At 40.8% G+C, this 13142-nt stretch overlaps 1 protein-coding gene across 9 annotated transcripts in view; it reads left to right on the forward strand.

Annotated features, from left to right (window-relative positions):
* atp8a1 (ATPase phospholipid transporting 8A1) overlaps positions 1 to 12963 on the forward strand; it is a 151736-nt gene extending 138773 nt beyond the window's left edge. For 5 of the 9 annotated variants that reach the window (XM_049484487.1, XM_049484486.1, XM_049484489.1 and 2 more), the window contains 3 exons: positions 6652 to 6740; positions 7171 to 7263; positions 8420 to 9224. In XM_049484487.1, coding sequence (XP_049340444.1) covers positions 6652 to 6740; positions 7171 to 7263; positions 8420 to 8792 — 555 coding nt within the window. In that variant the 3' untranslated portion in view covers positions 8793 to 9224. The other 4 variants (XM_049484490.1, XM_049484491.1, XR_007441035.1 and 1 more) reach the window with 3 other exon arrangements.
* The last annotated feature ends 179 nt before the right edge of the window (positions 12964 to 13142 follow it).

The raw sequence follows: 13142 nt of genomic DNA on the forward strand, positions 1-13142 counted from the left end.
TATTTAGAGACTTACAGTGCCTGTTTACACCTGGCCTTATCGTTTAGCTTTGGTGATTTAGATCACATTTGGATTTCACTCGTCCACATGAAAAGCTGTAGAACACATCGTGATCTGATCACTCAAACCACACAACGTGTTTTCTGTGATTTATTGACTCCTCAAGACTGTTACATTATGCAGCCTAGCCTGGATTTCTGCCTCCTGAACTCAAGCTGCTGTCAGTACTACCACCATCACAACACTTTTTCATTGACATTTTTGGCATTTGGCAAACTTTCTTATCCAGTCAGTGCTTTGTTGTCCACTAAGAAAACATTCCAAGCTCGTGAACTAGTCCAAAGCCACCCTTGAGCGAAGATACTGAAAGCCAGATACAAGAGTACAAAAGTGCACAATATCTGATGTTTAGATGCAGATACACTCGTTGCGTAAGTGCTCTTTTAAGAGGCCGGCTTGAGTCTGCGTTTAAAGACATGCATTCCGCTGTTTGAAAGTTCATTCCACCTCCTGGGTGCCAGAACCAAGAGAAGATTTGTCCTCCATGCCTGTCCTCACTCTCTCTTGCATTTTCTGAATGTCACTGATCTGTTTGTTGTCAGTTGAATTCACCTGAAGACACGCATCAGCTCCTCTTAATCACTTTCCACGATTTGTCACATCAGATAGAAAAGAAAAAAACTGATCAGACATGGCAGTGGTGAAGAAAAACGGAGAGATGAAAGATAAGAGTGGGAAAAATGGTGCCGTTGTGATGGAAAGAATGTGATGTAGAGATAAAGTATATAAAAAGTGTGTTGATTTGAGACCTGCTAATGAAAAGCTAACTGACCTCCCACACTATCAGCTGTGTTTACACAGAATTATTGCTGTTAAAATGTATGAGACTCATAGTGTCTGTTTACACCTATCATTAACATGCGGTTTTGATTATTTAGATTACTTTAGGATTTCACTCGTCTACATAAAAAGCCAGGTGTAAAGACCCTCAGACCGAAGTGTGAACAGAATGCACGATCTGTGAGCGGATACCATTAGCCAAGTGAAAATAAAACACAATCAAATCTTAAATAATTTTACTGTGAATCTGGGTTTCTCTTTGCATCATTTCACTCTTTCGTGAGACTAAGCAGAACTAAGACGTGAAAGAGAGACTGAGCAGTAGTAAGAATAGAGAGAGACTGAGCAGAAATGATATTAGAGAGAGATACTGAGCAGTAGTGAGTAAAAAGAGAAACTGTGCAGAAATGATGAGGGAAAGAGATTATTAGCAGTTGTAAGAAAAGAGAATGAGCAGAACTGATGTGAGTAAAGAGAGAGTCTGAGCAGAACTGATGAGGGAGAGAGATACTGAGAAGTAGTAGGAAGAAAGAGAATGAGCAGTAATGAGAAAAGAGAGAGACTGTGCAGAACTGATATCAGAGAGAGAGATTGAGCAGTAGTAAGGAAAGAAGGAGAATCAAAAGAATAAATTATAGAGAATGAGTAGTGAGAAAAGAAAGAGACTGAGCAGTACTGATATCAGAGATAAATAATGAGCAGTAGTTAAAGAGAGCAGTAATGAGAAAAGAGAGAGTGAGCAGAACTGATGAGTGAAAGAAAGAATAAGCAGTGCGGAGAAAATAGAGATTGAGCAGAACGGATGAGTAAAAGAGGGAATGAGCAGTAGTGAGAAAAGTGAGATAGTGAGAACTGATAAGAGAAGAATAATCATTAGTAAAAAGAAAGAGAGAAAGTTAGAAGTACTCAAAAGAAAGAGAGGCCACCCACTCCAGCTCACTATGTGCCATTCTCGCTGCTGTAGTCTTGTTGGTACATTATGCAACACAAACATAAAAACTACTGAAAGTATTGAACAGAGTGTGTTTATGTAAGAGTTTGTGATCGTTTCTCCCTGTGGTGTGTGTATTTGTGTGTATAAGGGAGAGAGCGACTGAGAGCAGTTCTAGAAGCGCTGGCTGTGTTACGCTGTCGCACACTTCTTTACCAGCAAGTGAATAATTCCACTGTGAGCAGACTGTCACAGCCAGTTTAGTTGAGTTATTCGTGTTTTCACACACTTTCTTCTCCAGCTTTTTCGGCTGTGTGTGGAGGCTACACGCTGCGTGCCCAGGGATGGAGGGATGAGAGAAAACGACTTTTCTGATGGAACTTGTTTGTTTTCCATAGTGGAAGCTATGAGGGGTCAGAGGCCTCTCTTTCTCCTGCTTCGTAATGACAGCATCAGGGAATTGGTGGATTTTCAGGCTCTGTTTGGAATTAGTCTCTTCTGTTCCGTCTTTCACCATTTCTATTTCTATGCTCACTTTCGCCAAACACTTACACACAGAGTCACACATATAGCGTATATTTACATTGCAGTGGTGCTTTAGAATTTTCTATATTTCTACATGAATTTCATCTAAAACTAAATAGAAACTGAAAAAATATTGAGGAAAATTTGTGAGTATTTAATTTATTTATTTATTTTTTATTTTTTTTGGTGTGACTAAATAACTAATGTCTCTAGTAACTGTAGATTAGTCCTGTACATTGACCTGGAGAAATTTTAGCTTATTCAGCTTCAGATCTGTTGTGTTGGAGTTTGCTTTAGGTCCTTCCACAACATTCTTTTGATTAAATTCAGGGCTTGGCAATTCCAGCACATTAACTTTATGCTTATCTTTGAATTCTTTTGTTCAACAATTTGTGTGCTTACGGTCATTGTCTTGCAGCGTAATCCACGCTCTTGATCTGATTATAAGGGCTATACATTTTTTCATTCGCAGATATTTTCCTCAATAAAATATTAAAAAGTCTAATAAAATATTTTTTAATTGCCCTTAATTTTGAAAAAAAAACAAACAAAAAAAAAAACAAAAAGAAAAGCAGGAGTCCAAATACTTTTGTCCATATAGTGACCTTGTATCTCAAAAATGGCAATTTTACTGGACAAAGAAAATCAAAAGTAATTTTTGGCATTTCTATTAGTCTGTTTATTGTAAAACTTTGAGACAGTGTAAAGATGAAATGCCAAATTCAAAAGCGTTACAAATTGTTTGCATATGAGTGAAGTTATATAGAATTCATCATATTACATTACCATGCAAAAACAGTCCATTAATCAGCTGTATAGAAATAGCTCTAATCAACATTGATTATCAGTATTTTGGGTAATTTGATATTTTGTGTGTGCACGCGTGTGTCTGTGTTAGGCTGCAAAAGTGTGATATTCATGCAAGTGAGTGTGTCATCAGTGTTGAGTTTAAAAAAACCTGATTGATATTGAACCAGCAGGCCTGGCTTGTTCTGCCTCATATTTACCATCACAATGTCCAGCATTAACATTCCTGCACTTACATTATCTCTTTTCCAGGCATGAGCAGCTAAACACCACTGTTTTCAGCAGCGTTGATTACCACAGCCAGGCATAACTAATCCACACTGCAGAAAACCATCCACTGAACAGCCTGACAAACATTCAGACGAGTCCAGCGCTTTCAGAAGTAACAACACAACAAAACATTTCTGAGATTTTCAGGTCTGCGTAGTTACTTGTGTACACAAGTCTGGCCACATTACTCAGAGCCGCAGTCAGTAATAATGACTGTGATTTTATTATATTTACTCGTTACAGCAGTGAAGTGAGGTCATTTATGGTCGAATGTTTGAAAGCTATGCCAAGGTCAGACTCCTCCTGCCAGGATGAGCGTAATGTCCAGTAATGTAATGTAATCTGACTTCAGTGGGCAGTGAGAGGAAAAAGAGGGGGCTGCTGGGTTGTACGGAGTTAAGGCACTTGAGAACTGCTCAGCACTTTGCTCACCTACAGCTGTACGAGTTCGACTTTACTGCCTCAATTTATGCTGACTGGAAGTTATGTGTGTTGTAAGTTTTATTAGTTTTAATTAGAGCTACACAACAGGGGGGGAAATAAACATTATAAAACTGTTTAAAGATATATTAATAATATTCATGACTGTATTGTTTACACTCAGTGGTAAACATTTGATGGGACACTGCTACAGACTGACTTGCAGTACTTTATTTTTATTTTATTTTCCTTTATTTTGACCACAATGATTTACATTTGTTAAATATTAAGAGTTAAATATTTGTTTTGATTGTCTGCAATTTTAGCTTATTTGAAAGATGCATCCTCCTGTAGTATAGATTAATCATTAACATATTGTCACTATCACGAAATACCCTTCTCCACTTTTGTAGTTTCCTATTTGTCATAATGCAAATCTTTCAATCAATTGTAACATTTGATCAACATTTCTTGGTGATTAGACCAATAGAAATGCTCCAAATTATTTTTACATTGATTTCTATTAGATTAGGTCTGTGTGTCAGCACAAAACAGCAAGAGCAGAATTTATCTCTCTGAGTGTCAGTTTGGCACATGTATGCATGTACGTGTGTGTGTTCAGTAGACACAGAGCAAGCTGATGCTCTGTCAAAACACCCTTCGCAGTCTGGCTGTCGAGTGCTGGCCAGAGCAGTTTATTAGTTTACCCTAAAACTCCCCCACAGTCAACTCACAGCCGTCTCACTGCGGTCTTGCCGAGGCCTACAGACCGCTAAACTCTCTGAGGTGCTGATTTACTGTCTGTGTACCCACATTTCTCCATAGATAAACACACCATTAAATACCCGTTAAGCGATACGTTTATATCTTGAAAAACAATGGTGAGGGGAAAAGGCGGTTAGCTTGTGAAAAAGTTCCAGGTTTGCCTAAAAATGTACTGCCGTAGTAATTTGTAAATTTTCCACCTCCACTGTTTGCTTTGTAGGAGTGTTTCTCTCTCGAACCGTCCTGAGAAAATATTCTGAAAGTTTATTTTTAAGGCTCATTTTATGATTGCTGACTTTGATCTAATATTCACAGTATTGGTTTTGTTTAGATTTCAAATAGCTATGAGTCAGGGAAGTACATTTGATTTCCTGCTACATTAGCCAAAAATGGAGATGATTAAAGTGTCATTACTGGTGAGAAAACAATATTTCCTGAGGGGCTGCTCAATTTCCACATGACATGAAAATGTCTCGTGCAATTTTCTCACATGTCGCTTAGCAACACACTTTGAGGTGCAATTTTCTCAGGTGTCGCCTAGCAACAGACCCGTGCGTTGAGTCAGGATCAGTGCGGACGTAAGAAGGGGGAAAAGTCATTTTGATTTCCAGTCATTTGAGATTTCCCTTCCTCCCCCCGTATGTTTTGTCAGACATCAAAGTCCATTGGGCTGTAATGGCGAACAGCTTCGCTAATTTGGGAACACCTGAGTGTCTTTGATAGTTTTGACACTGATTGGTGCATGCGGGCGTTCCTCACAGCACCATTTTAGGCCCTGGTCTGGTTTCAGTTACAGGAAGGACATTGTCTGGGGCCGTCGAGTTTGGACAAGTGGCACAGGCATGTAGTGTGAATTGCGATGCGAGGGGGCGGCTCGGTGCTCTTTGACATTTAATGACAGATAGTTTCAGTGCAGCAGGGCCAAAGCAAACAGGCGGAGCACATCGGCCCACCCTAAAGAACGAAGTGGAGAATCCTACTGACTGTGTAGAAGAACCCACAGAACTGTTGCCCACGTTCTCTTTCTCTCTCTCTGTCTCTCTCACTTTCGCTTACTTTCTCTTCCTGATTCTTGCTGCTTGATTTCTGTCCCATGTTGTCTTTCTAACGGTTGAGGTTCATGAAATTATTTCATAGGCTTGCCATCTCTCAGCAGCCCTAAAACAGCAGTTCTCCTCTCTTCTGTCAGCAGGATTTGTGATTTAGGCTGTTTTACAACAGAAAAGAGGTGTTCTCCTCCAAATGTTGTTTTAATTTTTAGAGAGAGATGAATGTGGAAGGTTTGAAGATTTAAAATATCATTACTTCATAGTGAAATGCCTTGTTGCTGCTTCTCTCACCCAATTCAAATAGATGAATGCCTTCACAAACCGTGTTTATTTAATTCATGGGTGTATTTTGGCTCGTGGACTGACAGTGGCCTTACTTTGGCCTTCATTTGAAAGCACACTGATAATTAGTTTTAGTTAAAAAAATTCTTAAAAGATAACAAGTCATTTCTGTTCCAGTTTGGACTTTTCCAAAGTTCCCTTTCAGCCTGTTTTAATACATACTTGGCAAAACCTGCTGCCATAAAATTTGTAAAAAGGACAGAAAAAGAGTTGAATGAAGGATTTCTCTCCTCCCTTATTCCCAGCTCAAGCACTGACTTGGAGAAGTGTGACGCAAACATTTACCTAATACACAAATAAGACTTCATACTGCTGTTTGTCCTTCGGTCTCTCTGATTGGAGTGCATTTCCTCACTCTCTCTTACACATAAACTCACTTAGATACACACACATATACTGTACATAAGCACTTGCACAGATCGCAGGTATTTTAAGGGCTTTGAAAAATGCACTCGCCTGTCTAGAGTTTCGATATCTGTTTGGCTTGTATTTTAAGATAGAATTATTGGAATTTGATGGCTTGCTTACACACACACACACATGCACGCTCACGTATCTGTCTAGCTCAAATATCATCAGTTCTGTTTTTTTGTGTTGAAATGTGTTGTGTAAGAGACATGAACACGATTTCTTTTGTCTGCAATATCACATATATTCCTAATTTTGTCTCACATTACCCCTTTGTGTGTGTTTGTGTTTAAGGCAGATATGATGTTCAACTCTGGAGTGTTCTGGATGGGGCTATTCTTCATTCCTGTCACCTCTCTGGTGTTTGACGTGGCCTACAAAGTGTGAGTTTCATCAGCTTTTTTTTTTTTTTTTAAAGAATTGTATCATGATTTAACCCTCCGTAGGGCCAGTCGTTTCCAGTCACTGGCCACACATGGCAATGAATGAGAACTGCTGCTGCTTACATAAGCTGGACACGTAGTATAGCATAGTGTAGAAATGTTTGGTATAAGCATAACAGCAGTCTGAATGCAACTACTACCAATACACTGTATTACAATTTTTTATTCAAAAGCCATTTTTCATCACTTTTTTTCAGTTTGTCTTTACTGTTGTTGTAGCTTTTCCACCTTGTCCTAGAATAAAAAAAACTTTATGGGATATTTTCTCTGCCTTTTTTTAATAGAAACCCCACTATTGACTGTTGTTGGACGTACAAATCTATACTTCTCCTTTCTTTTTCTGTTTTTCTTCTAAATATGTGTGTGTCAGCATTAAGAAGGCTTGCTTTAAGACACTGGTGGATGAGGTCCAGGAACTGGAGGCTCTGTCTAAGGATCCTGGAGCTGTGGTTCATGGAAAGAGGTGAGAAACACATGCAGACACAACTATATTCCACCTTCTCACTGCCCTCTGGCTGGAAATAAGAATTCAGCTCTAAGTAATATGAGCTCCACAGTCAGATGAGGAGGACAATAGTGACTGTACGTCTGCTCCCTGTGCGTAATAAGTGCCAGCAATCCTCTAGGACACCCCACTCTCCCTTAGTCTCTCTACTGTACTTTATCAGTAGATAAACAACAGGGTCAACAGGGGTCCAAACACGGTGAGATTTATCATGCTGGCTGGTCTCCCAGGCCAGCAGGCCAGTCTACACCGGAACCCAAGATCTGTTGGAGGCTCTATCCTGTATAGGTTGCAAATAGTCCTACCCTAAAGTGTGAGGGGACCGTTCTGTGAGGGGGTGAGTTAAGGTCTAGCTTACTGGCTTATTAGGCTAAGATCAGCATTGGAACCTGCATATGGATATTCTTATTAATATGCTTTTGAACTCATCTTGACCATCTTTAATCGCTTTTAAAGGGGACATGAAACATTTAAGTTTGTACAAGTTTTCTAAGGGATTAAATATAATGGAATTTATTTGGGGGGGATTTTTTTTATATAAAATGTTTACACACTAAATTATAATATATTTATGTTTGTTACGTTTGCGCTAGGGCGCCGCCATGTTGCCCGTGCAGCACTGGTGACGTCACAAGGTTGGTTGGTGAAGAGCCCAGGTACAGAGTTAGCATAAAAGAGCTTGTTGTTTGTGGAGATTATGGATGAAGACGAAGCTGAACTAGGCTAACTAGTGTTTCATGTCCCCTTTAAGATTCCGAGAAAATATCTGATCCTACTCAAATGATGGTTATGTTTTGTGTTTAATGTTGAAATAATTAGCTACATCAAAAATATGTTGTTCTTTAGTGTGATGCAGTCCTGTTAAAGTGGGTGTACATGTCCTCCTCTTGCTCTGTTATTGGTCTGTGGTCCTGCCTACAGTATGTATCTTCTGCACCTGCCTTGGGTTTCTCCAGCATTTCCACAGAAGGGAGACGGCATTGTAATCTGCTGAACTGGCTCTTCCTGTGAGACAGACAGAGCTCAATGAGTAACGTCTGTCTCTCACACTTCTTTCTCTCTTTTTCTCCTTCTTTTTTCTTGTGTGTTTGTGTGTCTGTGTTTGTGTGAACAGTTTGACAGAGAGGGCCCAGCTGCTGAAGAACGTGTTCAAGAAGAGCACAGTCAGCCTGTACCGCTCCGACTCCATGCAGCAGAATCTACTCCGTACGTCCGCGACTCACCTCTGCTCCGCCACCGACACGCACACTCACACACATACGCGACACACGCACTCGTGTGCGGACTGTCTTCTGGGCACGCATCCCACCATTCCCATCTGCAGTATAAACATGCAGGTGCACGCGTATACGCAAGCACACATCGATGCCCATATGCACACACTCACTGACCAGCAGGTGGGAATGGTGGGACACTCAGGAGCCCTTCAGGTTGAGGAGAAAGAAAGCCTCCTGAAGGAAGCAGAGACTTCACAGCAGCAGAAATGAAGCGCCAGCATCATGACCTCATGCTGCGGGTGGCCAGATGAGGCCAGATCAGACCAGATGACGTTGGCATAAAGTCGAGGCTGCCTGGCTGAGGGCGTAACATGAGAGAAGGATTGTTCCTAGTCAAAGCAGTGGCGTATGTTAGTGTCTGGGACAATGTAAACACCTGCTGGTAATGGCTGTCATCTGACATTTAGTCTTGCAGTGCCTTCACACACACTGACAAGCCAGGCATCTATAATCACTAACACACGCCTCACCCGGCCCGCTTTCACAAAGCTGAGAGATCGTCCAGCTCCGACTGATGCATGCTTGTCCCGTTTTGCTTTTGCCATTTTATTTCTGTAGTTTTCTGTTTGCTTGTTTTCTGTTTGCTTTTCTTCTGTTTTCTTCTTCATCTGCTCATCACATTGTTTTGTTGTTGTTGTTTGTTTTTAGGTGGGGATGGGAGGCGCTCAGTCATAGTCTGATTATGCCATACACACTTTAACCCTGAAACCACCTCAAAATCCATCACAGTTGCTGTTTTTTTCTGATTTATATGTAACAAAAACCTATCCCAGTGTTACTGACCCACACCTTAACCTAATACATAATGCCCTATATCCCGCAGCTTCGCCCTTTCCCCACTGCATGGATGTATGTGTGTGTGTGTGTGTGTGTGTGTGTTTAAGTGTGTGTTTGTGTGAGTATTTTGCTGTGCAGCTCTGTTGCCTGAAAGCCAGAGTCACGTCTAACCATTTACATGTTCCATTGTCGCTCCCACTGTGCGCCGCTCTCCTCTGCCCCTTGCATGCGCCCCTTCTCAGGCCAGCAGGTAGAGGCCGAGTCAGTTGAGACGTAAAGGTGAGTCAGGGGTCAAGGGTCCTACCTCAGTGCCCAGTGCCCATTAAAAAGTGTGCAGTGCACTAGAAGCTTTAGTGTGCCTGAACTGCTGTGAGATTCAAAATCGTGCAGCGTCGAGCAGTAGGATACTCTATATGGATTCATAAGAAAGGATGTCTCCACTGTTGCACTGTTCTCACAGTGTTAGACTCTTTTTGACTTTGATGAACATAATGCCACCCAGATAATCTCAAATTACAAATCACAGTATGTTCAGTTCTGGTCTTTTATGTTTTCAGATATTGAAAATTGAAAATATTCACTCAATAAACCATAAACAAACTAATCACATCATCCTTTCATTTGGATCTATACAAACTGAGTCACATGCTGTAAGTTGGAGTGCCGGCATAGCAGTGGTAGCATGGTTTGATTGGGTGTTTCCTACCCAAGCATACTGTAGCTCTGATGAATGACAGTTTTAGATTTGTCCCAACCCCTTTTCTTACCTTGTTTCCTGTAATCTGCATCTTCTGACAAATCTTCTTTGTGTTCCTGCAGACGGCTACGCCTTCTCCCAGGATGAGAACGGAGTGGTCTCCCAATCGGAGGTCATCAGGGCCTACGACACCACCAAGCAGCGGACCAATGAGTGGTGAGATCCGGCCTCCCCCCAGGCCCGGTCCCCCTGAGCCTCAGCAATCTCAGTCAGTCTACCTTTTGAAACTGGCAAAAGCTGAAGTCTGTCAGTTTGTCTTTCTCCAGCTCAGAGTTGCCTGGCTGGAACTACAGCAAAGAAACAAAAGAGAGAGAAAAGTAGAGAGAGAGCTTTACTTCGAAAGGGAAACAAAAAAGTAAGGAACAGTAATTAGGATTTGAAGATTTGTAGATTTCGAAGCAGTCACACTGGAGCAGTAGTGTCCAGCCTGGGTTTGAGGGGGTTTAGGCTGGACTGCAGTTTTTGCCCGGCTCTGTTATCAACCCTATAAAACAGAGGGACACTGAGAAGCAGTACTATGAATTCTTTCTCCTCTGACATCCTTCAAACTTTTACTGTTAAAGCCAAAAATACAGTGGTGGTGGTGGTGGTGGTGGTAATGGTGATGGTAATAATGATGTAGACCCTTTGTGGTTGTGGTCTTTGATTGTGTCCCCCCTAATCAGTGATTGTGTATGAAACTCTCTGAATAATAGTATTGCTCAGTAATCCCTGATTGTGTAGCAACAGCAGTACTGAAGATCTTGTGGAAACGGAATTCGCCAAAGAACACCGTAAGGAACACAATCACTGTTAAAAAGGAAATGTTGAAGACGTGTTTAGAAATGTCAGTATTAAGCAGATGTATTACATTTTTCCTAAAGAATCTCCCCTCTGCACTGATTTGGCCACTGCAGACCTTAAAATGTTACAGATTTGTGTTTTGTTTATGATGTTTGTTGCTGTTTCTTTGTATTTATTTTCTCTTTTTTAGTTTTTTGTTTTTTTTTTCTTTGCATGCTCTTAATTTCTTTTCCTGCCTTCAGATACTGGTTTTAATTTAATTTATTATTTTTTTAAATTGTTAAATAGTTAGTTGTTAATTGTGCCTGATTTTTTTTTAGGCCATTGGGTTCGTGCCATTTGTAAGACATGTGTATATCTTTTGATAGCCCTTCAACCAGTTTCTGCATTCCTCATCATACACCGCTGCAACGATCACAATGGTGCCTAATAGGAACTTTTTTTTCTTTTCTTCCCCGTTAGAGAGTGTACATCAGATATTTTAGCTAGGCAGGATTAGTCCGCTAACACACAAGGAGCTACAAGCTGTCGTCGTCTCTGCAGTGCCTGGCTGCTTCGTTTGAGCTCTGTGTGGACTCTCTGTTGTGGCAGCCAGTTCTGTTTGCTTTGTTAGGAAGTCTTTTAGATGTTGCAGATGGTTGGCTTCTAGTAATTCTCTTAGAGAAGGATAGACAGAGTTGATCCCTCAAAACTGAAGTGCCATTAGCTTGGGGGAGGAAGAGAAGGGGTTAGCCTGGAGGTCCACCCAGTATCAAAATGACTTTGTCTCCATAGTTATTTTGTGAATTTGTATTTTTATATTGGACAAGTACAACTTTTTGGATTGATCTGCTTTGTATATGAGACGTTGTGTCGTTCTTCTTATTTTGTCGTCTATCTTCAGAAAGTTGATGGTGGAGAATGAGCCTCAATCTTAACCCGTGACTAAAAAACACTCGTCTTGTTGACTAAATGAAGGCTTATTTAATTTATTGTCTAGTATTTTTTTGTTTTTCTTTTTTTTGTGCGCTGGTTCTCTTCTCCCTGTGGGAGAGCAGGTTTTTGTACGTTGTGTGTGCATTGTGTGTGTTGTCTGCATGTGCATGTGATGAGTGTATGCTGGACTGGATGTGAGAGTGTGAGTGTGTGTGAATGTGTCTTAAGTGTGTGTACCTGTTCTGTAGCATGTGTGTGTGTTAACTTGCCCACTGGGTGACTAACTGCTATTTCCTCAGGCGGACTTCTGGAATCCTTTGTGTGTGGGACTGAAGAATGGATGAGTGTGTGTGTGTGTGTGTGTGTGTGTGTGTGTGTGTGAGATCCCCATGTCTTTGTCTTTGTGGGTGTAATGCTGCTCGCTCCTCGTCTGCATGACTCCAGGTTATAATCACAGTGAGCTATGATGCTGCATGGCCCTGTACATGTAGAGAGTGTTTGTGCTGGAGTGTGGGAGTGTGAAAGTGTGTTTGTGTGTGTGTGTGCGTGTCTGTAGTCCTTCAGCCTGTACTGGGCAGAAGAGTCTTGTTGGTAACACTGAGCTAAAGCTTGACAGATAACGTTGCACATTGCACTGTTAATCTCTCCAGTGGTGGCGTGTCTTTCTGAACTGGATTGTTTGTTTCCAGTATTATTTATCTACTGGTACACTTGTGTTAAAATCTCATACGGTGTACCTCGGCTCGGAACAGGAATCACCACGTTTTTCTTTTTCTGTTGTTTTTATTTCTCAGCTTGTGTAAAGTACAACATCAGTGCATCTGTCTCTAACCTCTGCTTTCAGTGGGTTGTTTCTGTTCTGAATGTTCGCTGTCGTTGGTCGTTGTCGGCTCTTGCTGAATTGAACTCTGGATGTTATTTTCTGACGTGCCGCAGTGAAAGAGTTGGACCGTTGCTTTAGCGAACTGTCGTCTGTGGAAGTGGTTGACTGCATGAATGGTTTAAATGTTAGTCGTACATGGATTTTTCTTTAGTACCGGACACTTTAAAGAAGAAATTGCACTTTTTTTAATTTGTGTTAACTTTTTTCTTTGTTCTTCTTTTCTGTCTTCATCGTTTAATGATTGTTCAGCATGTTGGGACTGCAAAATTTTAAGTGTTCTGTCTTTTACTGCCATAAAGGACTACTGAAATAAACTTTACAACTTGAAGATGAAATCAAAGCTTTTTGTCATTGTTTCTGATATCAGGTGCCATTGAGTGTATTTTTATTAATAATTTGATGTAAAAATGTTTAAAGTGACAGTCCAAAAGTTATAATATAACAG

This window comes from Astyanax mexicanus, chromosome 10 (genome assembly GCF_023375975.1).
Source record: "Astyanax mexicanus isolate ESR-SI-001 chromosome 10, AstMex3_surface, whole genome shotgun sequence".
Taxonomy (NCBI): Eukaryota; Metazoa; Chordata; class Actinopteri; order Characiformes; family Acestrorhamphidae; genus Astyanax; species Astyanax mexicanus.